General features: G+C 44.7%; 1 protein-coding gene and 1 long non-coding RNA gene across 6 annotated transcripts in view; one reads left to right on the forward strand and one right to left on the reverse strand.

Annotated features, from left to right (window-relative positions):
• LOC102371577 overlaps nucleotides 1-1,571 on the reverse strand; it is an 8,096-nt gene extending 6,525 nt beyond the window's left edge. The window contains exon 1 of the long non-coding RNA XR_324453.1: nucleotides 1,315-1,571. This is a non-coding gene — a long non-coding RNA (uncharacterized LOC102371577). The remainder of the gene's footprint in view (nucleotides 1-1,314) is intronic.
• The window catches only part of B3GNTL1 (UDP-GlcNAc:betaGal beta-1,3-N-acetylglucosaminyltransferase like 1), a 353,034-nt gene that overhangs the window by 297,834 nt on the left and 30,613 nt on the right, over nucleotides 1-24,587 (forward strand). For all 5 annotated transcript variants that reach the window (XM_025210189.1, XM_025210188.1, XM_025210191.1 and 2 more), the window contains one exon: nucleotides 15,524-15,659. In XM_025210189.1, coding sequence (XP_025065974.1) covers nucleotides 15,524-15,659 — 136 coding nt within the window. The remainder of the gene's footprint in view (nucleotides 1-15,523; nucleotides 15,660-24,587) is intronic.

The raw sequence follows: 24,587 nt of genomic DNA on the forward strand, positions 1-24,587 counted from the left end.
GGAGCAGTTACTGCTCTGTGTTTTGGTACTCCCAAAAAGAAGTAGTAAAGCATGGCACAGTTACAACATCGCTATAGGGCAATGCGTAGACACACCCTTTGTTTCTTATCTTTTAACCAGTTTTCAGTACACAAAAGGCCCTTCCTAGGGGCCTACCAAATTCATGGCAGGAGTGGGGTGCGTGGTGGCTCCTTTAATCTTGCAGGTTCCCCTATGCGACTCCACCATTGATTGGCAGAGGGGCCCCACTGCTCGCCGCTTACTCCTGATCGGCAGGGAGGCAAAAAAAGCAGTTTTAAATGTGGCACCATTTTTGCCTCTCACTGCTGATTGGCCCTGGCAGCCATGGTGTCTGTTGCTGACTGGCTAGGAGGCAAAAACAGCACCATATTTAAAACCGCAGCTTTTGCCTCCCCACTGATGAGGAGTGAGCACCAAGCAGTGGATGGGGGGGTGCACAGGGGAGGCTGTAAAATAAAAGGAGCCATCGAGCATGCCACTCCTCACTTCTGATCAGTGGGGAGGCAAAAAACCTTGATTTTAAATATAGTGCTGTTTGTGCATCCCAGCTGGTCAGAAACACAGTGTGGCTGCCAGGGCCCCTCAGCCAGTCAGCAGTGAGAGGCAAAAATGGTGCCATATTTAAAACTGTGGTTTTTGCCTCCCCACCATTCAGGAGTGAGCAGTGAGTAGCATATCTCCCCCCCCCCCCCCAATGGTGGACAGGCGCACAGGGAAACCTGCAAGATTAAAGGAGCCTTTGGTGAGGGATCTTGTCAAAAGATTTTTGAAACTCTAAGTATATTACCATAGGCAGCAGAAGGCTGGGGCTAATGGGGCTCAGCCCTCCAAAATGCAGGTCAGCAGGTAGGGCTGCAAAGTAGCCCGGCCATGGGCTCAGGGCAGCTGCACTAGGAGTGGGGAGGGGCGCAGACACAGCCAGGATTGCAGCTCAGTGTGTGGATCAGTAGCAGCATGGCAGGCAAGTATCAATCTGTTCTGTTCTGTGAAGGGGCTGGGGGGGGCAACATTTTGAGGGAGGGGGGGAGTGAGGCACAGGCAGGGGCTGGGGTGAATGGGACCCAGCCACGCTGGGTGGTGGGACAATCAGAGTGTGGGTGGCTTGTCCAGGGATGTGGGGGCGGGCTCCCACCACTGTGTGCACCCCAGCAGAGGCCCAGAGGGCAAATGCCCCCTGGATCTATGCATGGGGCAGAGGTAACTGTATGTTGCACTTTGTGCCCAGCTGCAGCTGCCCTGGGAGCAACACAGTGCCCCTTCCCTCTCCCCCCACACCTTCCCCCGCAGACTTACCTGCTGGGCAGGATGGTGAAGCACATGCTCAGCCCTCTCAAAATAATTTTTTTCCCCTTCATCTATGTATATTACATCAACTGGATCTCTCTTGTCCGCATATTCTTCAACGCCTTCAAAGAACTCCAACAGATTGGTGAGGCAGGATTTCCCTTTACAAATACCAAGCTGACTCTTGCACAGCGTATCATATTTATCCACGTGACTGCTCATTTTACTCTGTGTTATAGAGTCTACCAATCTGCCAGGAATGGAAGTGAGACTCACTGGTCTGTTTGCCAGAATCACCTCTGGAGCCCTTTTTGAAGATGGGCGTAACGTTGGTAACCTGCCAGTCTCCTGGCACGGAGGCTGTTTGCAATGATAGGTTACGTACTATTGCTTAACAGTTCTGCAGTTTCACATCTGAGTTTCTTCAGCACCCTCAGGGAAATGCCAGCTAGTCCCAGTGACTTGCCAGTATTTAATTTATCATTTTGTTCTAAAGACCCCTGGGACAATTTATTGATTTGTTCTAAAGATATTCACAAGACCCCAGGAAAATTAGTATGTATTTTACCCTTTTTACAGATGATAAACTGTACCCAGAGAGATTAAGGTATGAAGGAGAAACTCATTTTTGCTGCCCAATTTGAGACACCTAAGACCAGATTTTTTTCAAGATACTTCAGCACAGAGGTCAGCAACCTTTCACTTACACCATGCTGAATTAACACAGCTTGGTTTTAAGGTGGGCTGGCGGTTAACCTGATGCTTAGGTGGGACTTAGAAAAACTTGTCACTCAGACAGCAGGTTGGAACAGGTCGTCCTGCCGAGTCTTTTATCAAGCTTTTCTTTTCATGCCTCAGCACTCCACTGAAGTCTCTAATGCTCAGATGCCCTTCTTCCCCCCCCGACACACCTGACTTTTGAGCATTACATGCCTGATCCTGAGTACCTGCTGCCCACCATACTGCTTGCTGCTTTACTAACAGTGGGATATGTAAACTCAATCTACTTAGGAGGCTGAATACAGTTTCTGTAGGATGGATCCAGCCTGTGGGCCATTCCCTGCCAACCACTGCTTTAGCTCGTGACCGTATTTTGTGTGTTCAGAATATAGCTCTTGCTGACTTCAGTTGCAGCTGAACTCTCAGCACTTCTGCAAATCAGTTCTCAGGGTCTGATGCCTGACATCACGAAAATGAGGGGCATCCAATCAGTGACCTCCTGTGAAAAATTCGGTTTACATGACATGCCTAGAATTGGAGGGAACTCTCTGGTAGACACAAAGGTACGACACCGTTCTCCAGGGCAGCATTCAGCTGTTTTAACCATAAGAGAGAGTCCATTTTCTTCTTGCAATCCTCTGCCTCATCCCTGCTACAAATGGAAACGGGTTCTTCAGTACACAACACAGGTTCAGGCCTAAGGCAGCCTCATGTTGCCTATTGAATGAGACAGAGGTCCTGTGGTGAAAAATAGTCTGATTAAAGGCTGCAATTTAATGCATACACAAGGGGGTGCACATTAATGTTACACAGGCAACTTCGTTCTGGTAATTCCTAACTTTTACATGCTTGACTTTGCAATCTTAATGTTCTTCAGTGGAGTGTTTTGTTCTCTTATGAAACACCTGTGCACGTACACCTGTGCATCCTTATGCATCAGCATGTTGTGGTTTTTTTACTACCTCACCTTTACAAGAGTGTTTTAATAAACTGATTGTGCGTTTGATGTTCAAAATTAAAACATGCCACATAGAATCATAGAAAATTAGCTTTGGAAGGGACGCCAGATCTAGTACAACCACCCGCTCAAAGCAGAACCATCCCCAACTATCTCATCCCAGTCAAGGCTTTGTCTACCTAGGTCTTAAAAACCTCCAAAGATGGAGCTTCCACAACTTCTCTGGGTAACCTGTTCCAGTGCTTTACCACCTTCCTAGTGAGAGAGTTTTTCCTATATCCAGTCAAAACTTCCCTTACTGCAACTTGAGACCATTGCTCTTTGTTCTGTCATCTGCCACCACTGAGAACAGTCCAGCTCCATCCTCTTGGGAACCACCCTTCAGGTTGTTGAAGGCTATTAATCACACCTCCTCCCCCCTCCCAGTCTTTTCTTCTGCAGACTAAATAAACCCAGTTCCCTCAGCCTCTCCTCATAAGTCATGTCCCCCAGCCCCCCAACCATTTTTATTGCCCTCTGCCGGACTCTCCAATTTGCCCACATCCTTTCTGTAGTGGGGGCCCCAAAACTGGAAGCAGTGTTACAGATGTGGCCTCCCCAGTGTTGAATAGAGGAGAATAATTACTTCCCTCAATCGGCCAGCAACACTTCTACTACAGTAGCCCACTGTGCTGTTAGTTTTCTTCACAACAAGGGTACACTGTTGGCTCATATTCGGTAAGCCTGTGCGAAGCTGCTAGTATTCGCTTCGGATTTGGCTGATTCAGGGGACAGTGATTTGATTCGGGGATTTGAATCACTGTTCTGATTCAATTTGGCCAAATCTGATTTAAACCGAATTGGGCAGGCCAGGAAGGATTGGGCCAAGGACTGTAACCCCAAAGCCCTTTTTTGCAGAGCTGCTGCTTAACCAGTCAGCCTCCAGCCTGTACTGGTGCATGGGATTGTTCCATCCTAAGTGCGGGACTTTGCACTTGTCCTTATTGAACTTCAGGACATTTCTTTTGGCCCAATCCTTCAATTTGTTTAGGTATCTCTGAATCCTAGCCCTACCCTCCAGCGTATCTACTACTCCCCCCAGCTTGGTGTCATTTGTAAACTTGCTGAGGGTGCACTCCATCCCATCTTCCACATTGTTGATGAATATATTGAACAAAACTGGCCTCAGGACCAACCCCTGAGGCACCTACTTGATACTGGCTGCCAACTAGACCATTGATTACTACCGTTGGAGCCCAGTGACCCAGACAGTTTTCTTTCCACCTTACAGTCCATTCATCAAACTTGTATTTCCTTAGCTTGCCTGTAAGAATGTTGTGGGAGACCATATCAAAAGCCATGCTAAAGTCAAGGTAAATCATGTCCACTGCTCTCCCAGCATCCACCAAGCCAATCATCTCATCGTAGAAGGCTATCAAGTTGGTCAGGCATGATTTGCCCTCAGTGAATCCATGCTGACTTCCTAAATCACCTTCTCTAAGTGCTTAAAAAGGATTCCTTGAGGCCTGCTCCATGATTTTTCCAGGGACTGAGGTGCAGTGGACTGCTCTGTAGTTCCCCAGATGTTCCTTCTTCCCTTTCCTAAATATGGGCACTATATTTGCTCTTTTGCAATCATCCAGGACCTCTCCCAATCACAAGTTTACTTTGATAATGGTCAGTGGCTCTGCAGTCACATTGGCCAACTCCCTCAGCACCCTTAGGTGCATCACATCTAGCCCCATAGACTTGTACACACGCAGCTTTTCTAAACAGTCCCTAACCTATTCTTTTGCCACTGTCGGCTACTCATCTCCTCCTCAAACTGTGCTGCCTGGTGCAATAGTCTGGGAGGTGACCTTGCCTATGAAGACTGAGGTAGAAAAGGCATTGAGTATTTCAGCCTTTTCTGCATCACGTGTCACTAGGTTACCTCCCCCATTCAGTAAGGGACCCACACTTTCCCTGATCTTCCTTTTGTTGCTGACATACTTGTAGAAACCCTTCTTGTTACCCTTCATGTCCTGTGCTATCTGCAATTCCAATTGCACTTTGCCCTTCCTGATTTCATCCCTACATGCCCAAGCAGTACCCTTATACTCCTCCCTAGTCTTGCATCTGAGTTTCCACTTCTTATAAGCTTCCTTTTTATGTTTTAGCTCATTGCAGAGTTCCCTGCTAAACCAAGCTGGTCTTCTGCCATACTAGACTTGCTAGTCTTCCTGTGCATCAGGATGGTTCATTCCTGCGCCCTCAGTAAGGTTTCTTTAAAATACAACCTGCTCTCCTGGACTGTCCTTCCCCTCAGACTGGCCTCCCAGGGGATCCTGCCCATGAGTTCTCTGAGTGAGTCAAAGTCTGCTTTTTTTGAAGGCCAGAGTCTTTACTCTGCTGCTCTACATCCTTCCTTTCCTCAGGATCCTGAACTCAGTCATCTTGTGGTCATGCTGCCCATATTGCCATCCACTTCTACATTCCCCACCAATTCTTCCCTGTTTGTGAGCAGTAGATCAAGGACATGACTCCTAGTTGGCTTCTCCAACACTTGCAGCAAGAAGTTGTTCTCAGCCCTCTCCAAAAACTTCATTAATTGCCTGTGCACAGCTGTATTGCCCTGCCAGCAGATGTCAGGGTGATTGAAGTCCCCCATGAGAACCAGGCTCTGTGATCTGGAAACTTCTGCTAGCTGTTTGAAGAAAGCCTCATCTACCTCATCCTCTTGGTCTGGTGGTCTATAGCAGACATACCGTGACATCACCCTTGTTGCTCTCCCCTCTGACCCTAACCCAGAAACATTCAACAGGCCTGTCTCCAGTTTCATATTGGAACTCAGAGCAATTATGTGCCATCCCTGCCACCTTCTCCAGCTGCCAGCACACTCAGCCACCCTCCTAACCACTTCCCTGCACTGCCTCAGGGGCAAGGCACCACATTCCCAGGTGGTCCCAGGTGGTGGGAAGGTGGCAGGGAGACTACACATGGTGCTGGAAGCCCCAGCAGGCTTGGGGAAGAGTTGGATCCAGTAGGTGCTGCCTCCAAGCTGAGGCAGCCCCTGGTTCACTAGCTGCCCACTTGTGTGGCCCCAGAGGGCACTGCCACCTCAGAGGGAAGAACCAGGGTCCCCTGCAGCTCAGAGGCAGCTCGCCCCAGCTGTGGGACACACAAGCAGGCTCCGCAAAAATGAAAAAAAAAGGATCAGGATCACCACTTCTGCTTTTAGCCCGCCTCTACCATGGCCAGGGGGGCGAGCTGTCAGCTTAAAGCAGGGGTGGGCAAATATGGCCCTCAGGGCAGATGCAGCCCACCAAGCCATTCTCTGTGTCCCATGGGGCCCCGAAAAATATTTAGAAAATTAATATTTATCTGTTCCTGGCTGCCCGTCAAAGATGATAGGACCCAGGGGCAGTAGGACCCAGGGGCAGCCCGGGCAGCCAGCAACAAGGCCAGCCTGGCCCCACCCCAACCCACCGCACCCCCAACCCACTCCCACTCCAGCCCCACACCAACTGGAAGCCTCTGCCTGCTTTCAGCTTCCCTGTGTGCCTGCTCTAGTACCACATGGTCCTGGGCTGCATCACCGAACCACGGGAGCATGGGGCCATGCCAGTAACCTGGGGGGTGGTGTGCATGCACACGCAATGAGGGAGGGAGAGAGACAAAGAAAGCAATGAGGGGGGGAGAGAGAGAGAGAGAGAGAGAGTGTGTGTGTGTGTGTGTGTGTGTTCGTAGGGCGAGTCCCACAAGCACATCATGCAAACCCCCACACCCCCTCACACATGCCAGCCACCCTCGCCCCACACATATCCCCACACAAACCCTGTACCCACCCACACCCCACATATCCACACACACACACAGATGCTACCTCACACCCCACACACCCACAGCCCCCGACAAACCTATACCCACCCCCATGCCCTCCACGCCCCCACAATATTCAAGAGTAAGATTTCATTTTAAGCTATTGTGCAATCACCTCTGTGTACACTACACAAACGCATGTAAATCAGGACAAAAATCTTTTTTGAAATTAAATGAATGAATGTTGTAGATGTTTGATTTTTAGAATATAATTTGGTATTTTTCTGGTTCTGAGATGGCAAAATCCCTTGCTGAAAGGAATACTCCTGGGGGCAAGGGGAGGGACTTCTGGTGGCAAAGGTCAGGGGTTAGGGGGTAGGATTTCTGGTCCCAAGATGGTGACCCGGGGGGTGGGGCCCCTGTCAGGGGTTGTGGCTACCCAGGTGGCTCTCGACACTGTGCCAAAATTCAGTAAGCAGCCCTCCGCCCAAATAATTGCCCGCTCCGGATTAAAGGCTGCAATGTTACAAGTAGCTACGTTGCAAACTAAACTACATGGGGATGTGGTCTAGTTTGCATTGTAACAAACTCATTTAAATCGCAAAAAAACCCGGTACATGTAAAGCATGACAATTAAACCGCAAAAACGGGCAATTTTCATTGCGTATACAAGCACCCTGAGAGTCAAACTTCATACAAATGGCTGCTGGCAGGCTTTTGCCAACATCTCTGTTGGTGCCTTTAACCCTAAGATTTTGTAGTGCTTAGGCCTCTCTCTGAGGCCCATGACAGACATTAAAATAATAGTGAGGTAGAATCTGGTCCCCAGTCCCAGTAATCATACAGTCATGCCACAGATGCCTTATGGCTCCCCCCAGCCTGGCAAGGTGTTTGCACAATGCTTGGCTGGCAGCTCTTTCCTCAGCTGATGGGCTCCTAGCTCTGTACCTAAAGCCTTGAGGTACAGGCTCATACGGGAACGTGCCATTAATTCCTTGAACATGTGGCAGGCTCACCATTTATGGCATGATTAACAGGTTAATCACATGCTAAGTGTAACACATGCCAAGGCCCCATTGGACAATCAGATGAGTCGTATTGTATGATGGTTTTAAGATTCTTTTCTCCTGACCTGCAGCTGTGCAAACTCAGCTTGGGACCTGAAAGTCGCATTCAATTCTTCATGGTTCTTCCTCTAGTAATGATAATTCCACAGCCATTGGATTTTGCCCTCAGTAGTACTCCTGATTTTTTTTTTTACTGAAGTAAGGTTGCTGTGATGTAAATGGGAACAGAATGCAGCCCTGCAGCTGCAAGTTAGTTAAAAATCGTGTTCGTGCTGTGTGAGCCACTTTGGTGAATCTAACTCACTTTCTTCTTGGCTTTGTAGTTTTGACAGGAGTAAAGACTGAGCCATACAACTCATGTCATCAGACTCTGAATGCCTAGAGAGAGCAGCAGATCCTGCAGAATAAGAATGTGCTGTTGCAGGGGTGCTTAACCTTTTGCTGTGGCGGGTGGGATGACTGGTGCAGGGCCTGTCCACGGGCCAGGTTGGACCCCACACACCAGGATCAGATCCTGCACCACCTCTGCTCTGCCTACCATTGGAGGGGCCCTTTGCCACCTCCCTAAGCTCCTCACCATGGGACCAGGCCCCACACCGCCAGTTTGGGCCCCATGCCACCTCCCTGGGGCTCCATGCCCCCTTCCTTGGCTCTGCACTGCTGGCACTACCTGTCTGGAGCTTTGCATTGCCTCTCATAGCTCTTTGCCACCTCCCTTGGCTTTGCACTGCCCCTTGTCACTTCCCTGAGGCTCCATGCCATTTATCTGGGGCCCCACACTGCATGATGGGTCCTGCACTGCCTCCAGCCAACCCCTTTGAGCCTGCATCGGGTCCTAGGACGTGTGTGTGTGTGCTGATCCAGCATGTTGTCTAGCTCATGGGGCTCCCTATGGGTCTGGAAATTTGGCAGCAAGGAGTGGCAATTGCTGCCACTGCAACCCCACTACCAAATTTTCAGACTTGTGAGGACCCGTGCAGGCCAAATGACATGGCTCTGTGGGTCACATCTGGCCTGTGGGATGGGGGTTGAGCCCCGCACTTGCTATTGTGATAGAATTAGTTTTAGTAGAGTAGAATCACGTTTTTAAAAACCTTTTTGCTTACCCTGTAATACACCGGCCTCTCTTTTTGAAAAGCTAGGAGAAGTTTTAGAATTTCTACTAAAATAATTCTGGAAAAATGCTTGACCTTCATATTTCTCTGCATTTACTTTCCTTTTGGGAATGTATCATACTATAAAGAATGGGGAAAAGGCAACTGCCAAAAGATGCCAACAGCAACTAGAGCATTGCTCAGGAATGTGACTTCTGATTACATTAAAAGATATTTTGCATCAAATCCAAAATTATTTTTGTTAGCTTAAGTGGCAGGAGATAGTATACCCTATGGCCTTCAAGACATTGCTGAGATTTTCTGTGGAACATGTATTGGATATATTTATTTGTGTGTGGGAAGCCTCTTCAAACTATCACACTGCCATGAGTGATGAAAAGCTAAGGAGCCATATAAGGACTTGACTGGTCTCAAAATCATGGACATTAATGTTAACTGCGTTTTTTTGCAGCCACTGATAATCCCCTAGAGAAAACCTCATGCCTTGGTGCTACTTCTGTTGCTTCCTGTTTGGAGTTTCTCAAAACATAATTAAGGTTAATAAAGGATCAAGACTAATAATTCAAAATTCCCCACTAGGCAAATTTACAAAAGTTTATAAAAAGGGTCTAAGAACAGATTAAGATATATGTTAAAGGTCACTGTAAGCTTTTGCCTTACTTACTCCATTGCTTAATCATCAAGTTCTTACCCTGCAGTTTATATGCAAAGTGCTGTTTTTCCAGCTGCTCACCTGTTTCGTCATTAGTATCACACAATCTGATATCCTACTACAAGGAGTACAGGTTTGAAGATGATGAGCAAAAGACAGACCTAAGTAAGTTAGATTACTATACCCTTTCATTTAGACTTGTTCTCAACACTTAAAGATTGGAAAGAGAGTCTAACTTGGTGTAAAGAGTTGCATAAGGAATAAGCAACAATGTTATAAAATGAGAATTGTAAACCTTTTTCAGCTTCTTGGCATGTAAGCTTCATGCCAAAATAAAATGGCCAGGAAAAAAGTTTCAAGGACGAGACATAATAAAGTTAAATGGTTAGGAAAAGTAGTCTTTTTCCAAGGCTCCATCAGAAATGTGAGAGGAAAAGTGGAGGTAGCTAACAGATATGGCAAGCAAATTGCTATTTGTCATATTGCTGAATCTTAACTGCAATTCCAAAGGAAGAACTGACATTCTTGCACGTATGATTTGACTATGGGCTATATTAAAACAACTGTCTTAGATCAGAGTATGTGGACTTTCCCCTAAATACATAGTAAACATGATGTTAATATTTGTCTTTTTTTTTAACAACCAGTTCTGTATTTCAGCACAAATGTTTCCCAGTGCATCTGTTTAAAGGACTTCCACATCTATGGAGAACAAAACACATTTTCCCTACGTTTAATTTGCCTCGTGTGTAAAACTATATGAACATTCATTCAAATCTCTGACAGGTGGAAGCATTACCCAGATGACAAGCTGAAGACAGACTTAACTCATCAGATCTGCATGACTTGGTAAAGGTGTCTACCTCTACTGGTGTTTTCAGTCTGGCTGGCTGGCTGTTATATGAAAAAGCAGCTTTTCCATCTGTTTTCAATTCATGAGCTTAATGCTGCAGTATATGCCAGTCAAATGATTTGTTTTACCTTTTTTAAATCAGTTTAAAATTTTAAGAATCTAAGAGATTAAACCCAAGCTGTATGGCATCCTGTCTCCTAAAGCCTAATATGCAGGCCTGTCTCAGGACTTTCTTTCTGCGGTGATGGAAAAAGTGAGCGCCCCATAGCAGTTACAGCTAAGGAGACTGGATTGTCTAACCTAAAAGATGTAGGTCAGAGAGTCCATTGCACAGTGGTAAGCGAGCAGCCGTTTGTTTCTGGAGATCTTAACACAAATGCTGATTGAGGTGAAAAATGCGGGGGGGGAAATCACTTACCCTCCCTCCAAGTATAAAACAATGGGTTGGTCTCATCCCTGTCCCCATTTGTCCACATGATAAAAGCACCAGATAACTGAGTAGAGTCAGCAGTCTCTGGTGATGATGGGTCCAGCTCTGAAATAGCTCTTCCTGTTCCTTAACCGTATAAGGAGCATCCCTACCCTGCCTTCTGTCTGTTCCTTAACAAAATTCATTGCTCTCTGTGGTGGGCTTGTCCATCCCTTTCCTGGTTCTAGCCAGTACTGTCAGTCTCACCATAATGGTCCTAAATGCAGTCTTCACTCAGGCAAAACTCCCAGTTCAGTAGGAGTTTTTTCATTATCAGCAGGGGTTTGAACCTTAAAAGAGTTTGCCAACTTTTACCACTAAGTGTGTTCCTATGCTAGCAGAGGAGGCCATTCGTTATGTAAAATGTTAGTGGATTCATTAGGTAATACACAGAGCAAAGTGTGTGTTACAGAATGATTTTGGAACAGAGCAGGCTGTACAACTCAGCGTGTAGCAATAGCAATGCATTGTGGGATTACTGAAGCACCTATTTCATAGTACCAGTTGCTGGTACTGGGATCAGGATACTGTTGAGGAATTTCCAAATGTCATGCATCAAACTGCACAATGGGGTTAGGGGGATTGATTGAACTATGGGATTACAACGTCTGCGGCTTCCCTCCACTTCTGGGAGGAATTCATTTTGTTGTCAGGTTGATCAGATCTGAGCTAAAGGCTCAGCTGTTGTAACCAAACTGCCTTCCTACATCTTGTAAAATGCTTGAAATGGCTGCTTTGTATGAACATAGAGATGGTTATGAATGTTGCCGTCATTGATATTTTGGGGAATTTCAGCTGAACACCTAATACAGAGCCTACTGTAGTCAATGATAGTCTTTCTGTTGTGGTCTTTGGATGAGGTCATTTTACAGGTAGAGACAGCACCGTACCTGGAGTCATGGTGGCCCTGGCAAACTTTTAGTATTGGGCCCCCTTCACCGGAGATAATGAGAAGAATAATTTTTGAATTACCATTTTTAGGCATCCTTTTTGTTCGGGCCCTGGGCAGTCACCTGGTTTGCCCATGCCCGTGTCCAGCCCTGGGTAGAGACCAAGATTAAAAAAAAAAAGTTACAAGCATGAAATAAGTTTGCATTTCATAAGCCAGTTTTCAACACTCCCTTGCACTTACGTCATACATTCATGGGAATTCATTTTTTTTGTGCTTAGTAAACTAGTTATTTTAATGTGAAGTGGAATCCTATTTTGAATACTAGAAGTATCCTGAACATAAACCAACATTTTCAGCTAAAATCAAATTTCTTTAAGCAATTATACTGATACATTATTCAATATTACATTATACAGTGGAAACAGATATTTTAAAAAAATAAGTGATTGAAGACATTAGGAAACGAGCAGAAATGGGGAGGGTGAGAAGATTGTTGAAAACACCGAGCAGTTGCAATGAAGGACTCAAGACCAAATGCCTGCCTTGAATGCATCTCCTCTCTGTGAGAATACACTTTGAACTTTCTGAAATTGATAATCCCAACCAAGCTGCAGCATTTACAGATGTTTCATGATTATGGTCCCACAGTTGTGCGGACTCAACATTTGGTATCACTCTTACATTTGTTTACAGTGTTAGATTTGTATAAATTACATTGTGGAATTTATTTCAGGCATAAAAATCCACTTGGACACACAGACATCTGTCAGCTTGCTTTATTTTAAAGCATACTTTTTAGACATTTTGTTAAGCTTACACTCTATTTAAAGGATTATTTTTCCAGTGACTTCTTCCACTGTTCTTTGTCTGCTGTTTCCCTCAGAAAAAGAGTACATCACCTACTTTATTTGGGGAAGTGGGGATGCACAATTCTTAATAAGAAAGGGAACATATAAGCTTGAAAATTAAGTAAATTCATCAATTGCCTTTGCGTTGTTTGGTCTGAACATGCACCTGCATATTCAGAATCACATACATGGGGCAGTCATGAGTTTTGGGCTGCTCAAGCCTGCGTTGTTATAGGGTTATTCAGGACTTTTGAACTTGATCGACTGTTGATCATTGCAGGCTTGCTTAGGCTTGGGATCGGTACTGGATTGTTGTTGTAGCATTGCTCCTGAATCCTGTGATACAAACTCCCTCTCTCTGTCTCACATGCACACACATGGACAGAAATCCTTCCTGTGGCCTCACTTACTTGCTTTAAAAGAGTAACATTTTAACCTCTGTGAATGACAAGCCTAAGCACAACTTTTCAAGTAAAGAACAGAGCACAGTTGCTAAAAGCTCCCTGCTCCCTTCGTTCTAGGCTGTGTGATGCTTTTGCACTTATTAAGGTGAAAATATCTAAATCCCTAAGATATAAATCCATTAGAAGCCCTAAAATGTGTCCAGGGTGTTAACTTGTGGGAACTTTATACTTACAATGATGGTATATTTATACAATGCAATTAGTTCTGCTGTATTTTAGCACTGCTGACAGACACAACATCTTGCAAAGCAGGGTTGAGATTCTTAGGCTTTAGACAAATAATAGGATATAGCCAAAGCTAAAAGTGGTTTTATATGCTAGTATCATGGAAAGAAATTACAGATAGCTGAAAAACCAAAACATAACCTGGAACACTTGACATCCATCATGTCATGATTTCAACTAGAATGTTTTAGAGTTTACCAACTGCAGATGCTTCCTCAGCCTGACGAAGGGTTTTTAAACCTGAAAGTTTGCTAAGAAATTTTTTTCCAGCTATTTAAGTTAGTCTAATAAAAGATATGAGATTCACCCAAAGAACCTTGTCTTCCTAAAACTGTAACATTTAGTGGTAGCAGGTTCAACTGCTGGATGTATTTGGACCTATTTCAGGGACTTTTGGACCCGAGTCATTTTAGCACCCTTGCTCTGACACACTGCTCTCTGAATTAGTTTGTTAGGAGGAAGGGAAGACATTTCTTTGACTAGTTTGCAGTATCTTTTAAGTAGACCTATTTCATACTCAGCACCAAAAAAGGCCATGATTTGAGAAGTTAGTGATCATGGTAATCTAAACTAATCAGATGTGCCACGTAGAGAGGTGTGGTTGTTTATCCATATGCGCACACACGCACAGCATGCATGCGCACACACACGCACAGCATGCATGCGCGCACACACACCTGTATATTCAACCACTGGCTCTTGTAAAATGAGTCACCATCTTCTGACTTCCTTGTGCTCTCTAGCAATTTATCCTCTACAAACCTCACCCTCAAATGTAACCATACAATGGAAAGTTAGTACAGTGAATTACTCAGATCTACTTGAGAATGTTATAAATGATTTAGGATTACATTTACAAAGGCATTTAAGTCCCATTTCCAAAGGTGACTTAGGAGTCTAAGTCAAATGTAATTTTATGTGTAGCCTGTAGCAGGCAGTGTGCCAGTTGTGGAAGAGATGGATACCATGATACTTAATAAAGTAAAAGGCAGTAGCACAGCTGGAACATAGACTGAGAAAACTAAGCTTCATCAATGGCACTTGGGTTCCTATATTGCTTAAAAGTGCATAGTGGTAATTTTTTTCATAAGTGCCTGAATGATTGAGGAGCCTAAACCGTTTTGGGACTTAAGCTCTTCAATGCATAGGTCACTTTTGAGCATGGGTCTTAGAATCATAAATCACTTGGGCATTTTTTAATTTTTTATCATTGTACAAGATTTGACAATATTGTATCTCTACAGTGCCCCATCAATATATATGTTTTAGAAGAAGTCCATCACATGTCTTTAACTTGCTCAACATCTTGCAGGGTACATTGAAACAGAACTGAGCTCAATATTATCACTGGCAGTCCCTCACAGTCAAGGATGATTGTCGTCTGTGAAGTCTTAACTGTGGATTCGAAGATAGCTAAGGAGGCCTATCCAGGATCAACAGATTGTTGGAACTTGGGCACATGTTTCCATGCGGGGTGGGTGGCTCTGGGCTCTTAATTCAGTCCATGACAAGCTGTTTTTGCTCCTCCTGCTTTTCTGTCTCCCGCTGTCTTCGTAAGGTTTCAGAGTACTGAGATCCTTGCAGCAGACTCTTCCGCCATTTGGGGTAGTCCTAGGTAATAGTCTCCCACGAGTTGATGTCAATTGTGCATTTCTTTCACATTAACCTTGAGGACGTCCTTGAAGTGCTTTCTCTGCCCTCCTCTTGAGCATACACCTTGACTGAGCTGGGAGAATAAAACTTGCTTTGGGAATCTGGAGTCGAACATCCAGATGACTTGGCTGGTGCAGCAAAGTTGATGTCGGATGATCATCACCTCCGTGCTCACAGTGTTTTCTTCCAAGAGGACACTAATGGTGCATCTGCCTTCCCACTGGATTTGAAGGATCTTCCACAGGCAGCATTGATGGTACTTCTCCAGCAACTTGAGATTTCCCCTATACATTGTCCATGTCTGAGTATAAATAAAAGATCACAGCAGCAAAGACAGCAAGTTTAATGTTTAAACAGGAGACCATCTTTTTTCCAGTTACAGCATTCATGTCCACTGGAATTGTTGCTAGTCTGATGTTTCAGTGTGGTTTTTGCATCAGAAATGTATCTGTTTGGAAAGTGAGATTTCTTATGTTGTTAATGTATTTTGAGATCAAACGCACTTCTTTTCTGATTCCCCAGGGGAACCATCTGGAATCATCGAGTCAGATTTCTGGAAGACCAAGTCCTAAAGCACTGGACGTCTTTCACCATTTGGAACGCGGGCAAACAAGGCAAGAAGCTGTACAGAAGCTTATCACCAGCTAATCGGAAAAAGGTGAGATGTTAAAAAAATCAAGACTATACAAAGGCAATTACTTTTCTCCTCCCTCTACCCCTTAGAGGGAGTGATATTTAAGAACAGGGCAATATAAAGGCCTTTAGAAAATATTCTTAGCTTCCTAATCCATGATCCAGCTATACTATTGTTTTAAATATCATAGTATCCATGACATCTCTTGTAACTGATGCGCTTTTATATGCTGTCAGCCTTCTTGTGGCTACACATAACAGTTAATCAGAGACACAGTCACAGCTCTTGGCCTTGCTGCTGCACATCCATCCCAATCCGCAGCATTCCAAAATGAACAAAAAAAAAATCTTGACTTATTTGGGTGGGTTGGTGCTAAATGTTTTTACTGGGGATTATTTGTGCATAGATAACATTCATATCTGCCTCTAAACCAGGGACAGCCACCTGCGGCAAGGGCAGTGCTGTAGCAACAAAGTTTGGCACCCAAGGCAAAGCCTGCAGAAGCAGCCCACCCTTGTCCCTCACACAGATCTGGGAAGAACATGCGCCCCCCCCCCATGCTTGCCCGGTAGTGCACACAATGGCAGGAGCCACCTGTCCCCCATCCCTGCATCTCCGCCAAACAAGCCGGTTGCAGCTTCGTCCTGTTCCCCGCCCAGCTGGGCAGCGCCTGTTAGTGCCCCTTCGCTTCAGCGCCTAGGGCAGATGCCCTGCTCGCCCTCCCTTCACCTTGCTACAGCACTGGGCAAGGGTGCCATAAGTGTCCCAGGCAGCCTGTGTGTGTGGCACATGGCAGACTGGGGAGGGGACAGATAGCAGAAAGCAAAACATTCAGATCAGTAGGGCTGTGCAAAGCTTCAGTCCCTGATTTGATTTGGCGGAGATTTGACCCAATTTGGTGGCCAAATCTCCAAATCAAATCGGGAGACCCTTTAATCTCTCTGAATCAATTCAGAAAGATTCAGCAATTCGGACATAGACACAGCTTTAAATGTTTTTTCTACATACCTCAAGGTAGCGAGCGGGTGGCTCGTCAATGCTGTGTTGCTGGGGTGGATGGAGCGTCCCACAGGAGCGCAGAGGGCTGCCCAGTGCGCTCAGCAACAGACCCAGAAGTGGACTAGAAGCATTTCGGGTCTGCCGGGGAGCGCACCGGGGGGGGGCCCCTGCGCCACCCCGGCTCAGTGACTGGTGCCTCCTAGGTCTGGGGGGGCACCTGGGGTCCTCCAGCGGCCAATTGCGCTCCCTGGCAGACCCAGAATTGGACCGGAAATACTTCTGGTCCACTTTCAGGTTCACTGCCAAGCACGTGGGGGGGCCCCCTGCACTCCTGTGAGACGCTTCTTCCGCCCCAGCATCGCAGCATTCACAAGCCATGCCTGGTACCTTGAGGTCTGTAGAAAAAAACATTTAAAGCTGTGTCTATGGCCGAATTGCTGATTCTCCGAATCAGCATTGAATCTTCAGATTTGGATTTGGCCGAATTGAATCGGGGACAGTGATCTGAATCAACTAATTGAATCACTGTCCCTGATTCGGGCTGAATCCAAATCGAATACGGTCCGTTTCGCACGCCCCTACAGATCAGGCAGGAAGCACTGGGCAGGGAGCAGAAAGCAGAGAAGAAGTTTGGTCAGGAAGCACAGGGCAAAGAGCCGAAGGCCAACCAGCAGTTCAGGCAAGGGAAAAGGATCACGGTGGCACTTGGGGAGGGTGCAGGGCACACCTGCCAAAAGGATTGGCCCCCACTGCCTTAAATGACTGCTCAGCAAAATCTTCATAATACATCAAGCATCCTGGTTTGTGTTATATGGAGCAGACACATTATATCTCCCTGGTGGAAAGCATGACTACTTAAACATAAAATAAAAAACGTACATGAATAAAGCATTTAAATATAATGCATGTCTTTCAATGTGTAGTAGTTACTTATAATTAACAATGACAGTGGAGAGGTTTCTCTAAGCATTTAAATGCCTTGCTCTCATATAATTTTCTTTTTGTCTAATAACTTTATGAGATAAAGGCTCCAGGGCTAATGTTGGATGACTGTTTCTTATAAACAGTCTTGGAACATCCATTTTATTACCAAATGTGTTTTCTTTTCAGGAAAAATATGGGTGGGAAGGCAGGAGAATGAAGATATGGGAACCTGATTAATCCAGTGCTCCTCAGATCACACACATCCATGGAGAAAGTTGAATAAAATAAATTAATATGCCCACAATGGGATTCAGTGGGTGAAAATAGGGGAGACTCTCACTGAGAATCAGTGGCAGCAGGAAGGCAATGCAGATCTCCTATATGCCATTCCTGTGCCATCCTCCTCATATTTATAAATGTAGTATGGAGGTTGAAGTAACTGTTAAGTAAAGAGAAGCTTAAATGTTGGGCAGCTGAGAAGTTTTATTAATTTAAGGACAGAAGTGTCTGCTTCAAAGTATTTTTGCCTTGGTCACTCAGTGCTATATGCATGATTGTGTGTGGTTTCTATGCAAATGTACTCTTCAGCCAGTGTTTCTCAGAGTGTTGTGTGAATTCCCCTAACTAGCTTGTGTTCCCCATACTTTGCAGCTGATGACTTTGTAAGGATTAGGTATTCAGTTCATAGAGGAGATGTGGGAGGGCATGTGTGCAAATGAGACGCAAGCAGAAACTTTTGAAATGAACAACAGAAAGGCTGTGATGTCCGTTGCACCCCATCACCACATCTAATTTTTTCTGTGTACCAATCCAAAAGGCAGTTGGATGGCAAGACAGAATGACTCTAATTCTGTATTGCACTTGCCACCTACCTCTCAAAATGACTCATACAGAACTTCACATCCTGTGCAGCAGTACAGAGTGATAACTTGAAGATGCCACCCCAAAGCAGGTTGAAAGGGCAGGAGAAGAATAATATTGTCGTTTTTGTTGTTTTGCAGCTGAGAAACTGAGACTTGCCTCTTTTGCAGTAAGCACACCTGCTTCGGCAATACGCTAGCATTGCTGGTGTGGTTCTAATTAACTCAGATCCTGACATTCTTTCCAGCTGACCTTTACATAACGTTTGCTTTGGCAGTGCTGCAGGCAGTGATATTATTTTGCTTCTATCATGGTTGTAATTAAGTATATTTCAGTATGGTTTGCTTTGGTATTGAAACACAGCTTTGAGCATTAAGTCATTGATTACTAAATTCCATACAGGCACATCTAGAAAACATTCTTTCCTGCTGTAGATGCAGCATTTTCCAAATGCACACTTGTCCAGTTCACTTGACCAGTATGCTGTAAAGTATTGCTGTTGGAACAAGTGCATTGTGACAGTTAAGTGGGGGGATGACATCTAGTGATTAAAATCACATTTCTGTAGCCATCTCAGTTGATTTTGGCTGATATTGTCATATAGCATGTCTTGCTATCAGGCCCTAGGGTATTCAAATTAAGTTCTCAGTCAGTCAAAATGTGGGATTATGTGACTTGCTCTGGGGCCTTCTGGCAAGTCAGTGGCAGAATGTTGGAACAGAACCAAAGCTTACCATTTCTTGGTTGCAAGCCACAAGCTCATACCACCTGCTTTGAAAGAAATATGTGACTATAATCTGCTTTAGTTCCCACAAAGCAGATCTTATTGTAATCAATAGTAAAAAAATTATGCTCAGCTGAGCTAATTTTTCCTTTCCCTTAGAAAACTATCAACTAATCTGTGACTAATTTCTAAATTATGCCAACGATTTAAAAAATTCCTTTGTACCAGAGGTTGCTTCACCTCTTCTATCCCCAAAATCATAAAATGAGCCATTGAGGGTAGGAGGGAAATTACTTATGCAGGATAAACTAAAAACGTTGGTTTGGTTTAGATGGTGCCTGGTAATGGTATTCTTGATCTTGAATCTACAAATAGAAAAGGTGAGCACTTTACTGCACTTCTAAGCAAAGAGCCAAGAACTGAATGAAAATGCATCAGCTACTTTAAAAAAATGACTTCTTTATGAAAAAGTACTAGGAATATAACAGGACAAAATCTGTCATACCAGGCCAGTAAAACAGCATTTCCTGAAGCAAAGTGGCACTGATATGAATGAGGTCCATAAGTCCCATTTTAAACAGAGTTCCTTTTCCAGTTTTTGCCACTGTGACTCAAGTACTTAAATCCCATTGGCATCCCATAGGATGAAGCTCATTCAGATGGTTTCGTGGGTGGATCCAGGATTTTGTAAAGGGAGGTGTGGGGGCAGCGACCAGCATTGACGGAGTGGCTGCATCCCCCGCTCTTAACTCTCCACTGTCACTGGGGTGGGCAGAACACGCTGCAGGAGTAGCAGCCAGGGGATTGTTTAAGTCCCCGAATCAGGTAAGAATACACCCCCCTCCCTCATCCCAGCACCCCCTCTCATCTGCCCCATGCTCAGCAGGAGCTGGGCTCAGCTGGGAACAGTGGCTGTCATGGTGCCAGCACAAGGGGTCCCTTCCCTGTGCCTGCTTCTGAACTTGGAAAGGAACACCTGGGCTGGAAGGAGGAACCCACCTGCTGCCTCCAAAACCACTGTGCCTGACTGAGCCCAGCTCCCTATGCAGTTCAGCTGGAGCACGGCAGGAGGGGCTCTTCAGCTTTCCCTGCCCCCAGATCAGCCAGCAGAAGTGGTGGGTGGGGGAGGGGGTTAATGGAAGGGGCGAGGAGGAGACATGCTGCTGAGCATGGAGGGGAAAGGAGGGAGTGCCAAGAGGTGGGGAGTTCTTACCTGCTTTGGGAACTTAAAAAAATCCCCTGGTTCCACTCCCATGATGCAGTTTGAAAGGGGATTATTTATCCATAGATAGCTTTAGAAAACTGACATCAAGGAACTTCTGAAAATGGGAATTAGGGGTGTTTTTTTAAAGATCTTACCTGCAGTTTAGATTCTGATAGGACCAATGGAAAAAATCCTAAGCGTTGTCGATTTTCATTATGGGTTATTTTGCCAGCAAGCTTGTAGCACTTAAAACTGGGCACCCCTGAGCTGTTGATAATTACAAAAAAGTGGCTATACCCAGTATTTAGAGGGGCTGGGGCTTGTTAAAACTCTTAGATTCCCTGTACTGATCAGATGATTGCGAAATGTTTGATAGTGCAACTTCTTCAAAAACTGAACTTGTGACATTTTCTAGAAGCAGCAGTCTTCATTTGTTCAAAGGCCCTTACAAATGATCTTGAATGTTTGTAAAGTTGTTTGAAATTGAATAGTGATGATGTTCTAAGGGTAAAAGACCTGACCTAGCCAATATACTTTCCTCTCCCTCAGATACAGAGATGGTGACTAAGAGAAATGGTGTTTGTTTCTAAAGAGTGGAGGAAAAAATCCAGATCTCAGTGCTTTTGCTAAACTTATTGAACTAGTACCTTCTATGAACTCATTATCATAACCTCAGTATACTTAAGAAATGTTGCTTCTTGATTCAGACAGTTGCCACTGGGCTGGTATAGCATTTCTGCAACAGTGAAATTGAACAGGTCTTTTGTTGGTGTTTAAAGCACTTCCGTTTTGTCTATAATTTGCAGCCAAAGATGAAAACCAAATGTTTTTGGGGGGGGGGATGCCACATATGCTTGGTGGGGGGGGGGGTTGGAGCTGTCTTGTCTACTCTGTTCTTGTTCAGCAAACTTCAGCTAAAGGAGGGAGTACTTCAATATTCACATTTCCCTTCAGCCCTGCTCAAAATAGAGCTTCAAATAGCCACCTGGAAAGCAGCAAGACATGAACTAAACAAGCTTTAGCTGCAGTTACGTTGATGGAACTGTTGTGGAAACAACCTCTAAAAATGCACCCCAAATGCCTAGCCCTGTAAAGGCTCTGAGGTCACTTGTGTGCCAAACCTGTCCATGAGCAGCATACCATGAAGCATTAAAAAAAGCATGTTCCCTCCTTGTAGCATAGTATCCATCTACTTAATGGATCTGCTGTAATTTAACATAGTGGCCTTTTCTAGCTGCAAGCTACTTTTGTCTATCAGTCATAGGATCACTAGAACTTGTACTAGTGCTATAATCCTGTAGCTGTACTACAAAAGGGAGCTTTTAATTTTTGCTGTGTATTAGTAATGTACAGAATATACTAAGGAAAAAATCAGGGAATGAAGTGAGGGAACCAGAGTCAAGGAGAGAATCATGTACCACACCTGCTAGGGAAGAATGGATTGCTGCCAATATGATTTAGAAAAGATAACCAAAAGGGAAGAAAATTTCAATTATACCCAAATTAAGTAGATATCCAGAGAGAGCTTGAAAATGGAGCCTTTCTTCCTTCACGCAGCCATGTTTTTCACCTATAATAAAATGACTTCTAATTTAAAGAAACCATAGAAAATTGTTTGTTAATCGTGGTCTCAAAGAAGTTGCTGTGTTCAGCACTTGCAGTACAGACCATGTGATTTAGGTCTTCCTCGCACTTGAAAATATTGTCAACATAAGTCTTTCAGGCCATGTGTAGATGAAATGGGGGCCCTAAATTGAAGCAGTGGGTTTTAAAAAACACCGCTTCAGTTTAGGGCTGATTAACCCCCTGTGTTGTGCACACCCCCCATTGACTTCCCTGCCTCTCTAGCGGGCAGGGGAGGGCGAGCTGCAGGCAGGCAGAGCGATGCCTGGGCTGTGGTGGGGGTGGAGCTGGTGTTTCCCTCCGCGGCAATGGCAGGCCCCTGCCCCGCCAGGCGCACCCGCCTGCAGGCACCTGGCTTGGGCGGCCAGGGGGCACCGCAGCCATGGAGGGAAGCACTGGGCACTCCTGCAGCTCAGGCAGTCAAGCAGGCTCGGGGGGGCGGGGGGGTGAATATCAGGCTCACCACTTTTCTTAGGTGAAGCTTTCCTGGTCTGCTGCCAGGCTGCCTGCAGGGCTTCCGACAGAGCTGCACAGAGCCCGGTGCTTTGCTCCATGGCAGTAGGGGCAGCAAACCTAAAGGGGTTTGTTTGCTGCACCCCAAGTCATTTAAGGTGCATTATGCTGCCAAATTTCCTACAGCAGTGTGCAAACACCAACATCATTAAAGCGGTGCAAAAGCATTTATCCCACTTTAAAGCGTCATGCACACATGCCTCTCATTTAGGCTACACACAACCTGAGTTTCCAGCATAGATTGATTTAAATCAAGTTGATTTAAATCAGGAAGTCTAAGCCCAATTTAAAGAATTGATTTTATCAACTTTCCCATTGTACCTTTTTGGTTTTGTTTTTTAAAGAAAGGTGTTTTTTCATCGGTTGATATAATTAAAACATGATGAATTGCAACTAAGTACAGTTTTTATAGTAGATTTGATACATATGTTTCTTTGGTACACAAACTATGTGTGTGTGTGTATAGCTTAGCACATTTGGCTTGTTAGAAATCCTACATTTTAGTATGCTATAAAATGAAGAAATATATCATTCTTATTTACTAAATGATTAAGTTTTTGCTTATATGTGTATCAAGCTTCATTAAGACGACAACTTGAACTTAATTAAACACACAAAACAAGCACTTCAAATTTATTAAAACTTTAATGTTTTGAATACCGAAACTTTTTTTCAGTACAGAGATTCAGAATTGATTTGTGAAGCACATGTTTGGAATTAAAAGACTCAAATAGCTCCTGTGGTTCAACTGTAATGATAAACAGGTGGAATGAGATTGGCACTTTGATGCTGATTATGATCTTTGGATCCTGTCTAAGAATGGTCATGCTCATTAGCTTTGTGGTTCCAGTTGAGACAGACTGGAAGGTCTATCCAGCTGAGGTGGTGTCTACTTCTGTTTGACATTAACCTCATTTTCTTATATTATGCTATGATACTTTGAGTTATTTTCTTCTGATGTGCAAAGATCGAATTGATCCAAGGCATATAAAAATAATTCCTAAGCCTTAGAGCAAATTTGGATGTAGCAAATTCAGACAGCGGAGTAAAATGTACAAAAGGATTACATTAGAAAGGGCTAAAATTTCCTTTCATCATTCTTCTATGTGAAGTCTGAGAAAAGTGTCATTAAGATGATTTGTTAGGTGTTTTGTAGTTTTGCGCGGCCATGCAGCTACGGGACTCTCCTACAAAGAAACATTCGAAAGAACGTGCGTGCGTGCGTGGAGGTTCAAGATAACTGGAATTGCATTTTGCATTACAGTAATTAGGAAGGTGGAAAAGAAAAGTAGCAAAGCCATGGTATTTCACTGGATTGAGAGTTCCCTGCTCTCAGAGTTTATAAAAATGTTCCACTGCATGCTGTAAATTATCAACCCAGCTTTAAATCATATTTTTAAGATGTATCAAGATGAAGGATAATTGTGATGCAACAAAATTCCCAGAAGACCCAGTCAAAAAACAATATTCTTAGGCTGCCCAAGTCTTCAGAGGCTTTTTCAGTAGAAATTCCAATAGACCGATATTTGGAATAGATATAGTAAAAAGCCATTTTCTCTGTTTAGGACCCTACCAAATTCATGGTGGAAGTGGGCTGCACCTCCTTTAATCTTGAAGGTGCTCCCACTCACCTCTCCACTGCTGATTGGTGAAGGGGCTGCGCTTGCAGCTCACTTCTGATCAGCGAGGAGGCAAAAACTTGGTTTTAAAATTTGGTGCCATTTTTGCCTCCCACTGGTGATTGGCCGAGGGGCCCTGGTGGCCCCAGTGCTTGTTGCTGACCGGAGGGGAGACAGAACCCGTGCCATGTTTAAAACCGTGGTTTTCACTTCCCTGCTGGTCAGGGGGGAGTGGTGGGGCTCTCTGCCAATCAGGGTGGGGGCTTGTGGGGGATCATGAAAGATTAAAGGAGCTGTCATGCGCTCCATTTCTGCCTTGAATTTGGTAGGTCCATAGTAATAGCTCTAGGACTAGTATATAATTGTAGGATCTCTCTCTGGAGGTAAATGGTGATATCAATATGATAAATTGTATATCTTGGGGCTATCTGGCCTTCATGGCTATATTCTGCCCACTAAACTGTCTTCACCAGAACTATTTCTTG

The sequence above is a fragment of the Alligator sinensis genome, unplaced genomic scaffold (genome assembly GCF_000455745.1).
Source record: "Alligator sinensis unplaced genomic scaffold, ASM45574v1 scaffold694_1, whole genome shotgun sequence".
NCBI lineage: Eukaryota > Metazoa > Chordata > Crocodylia > Alligatoridae > Alligator > Alligator sinensis.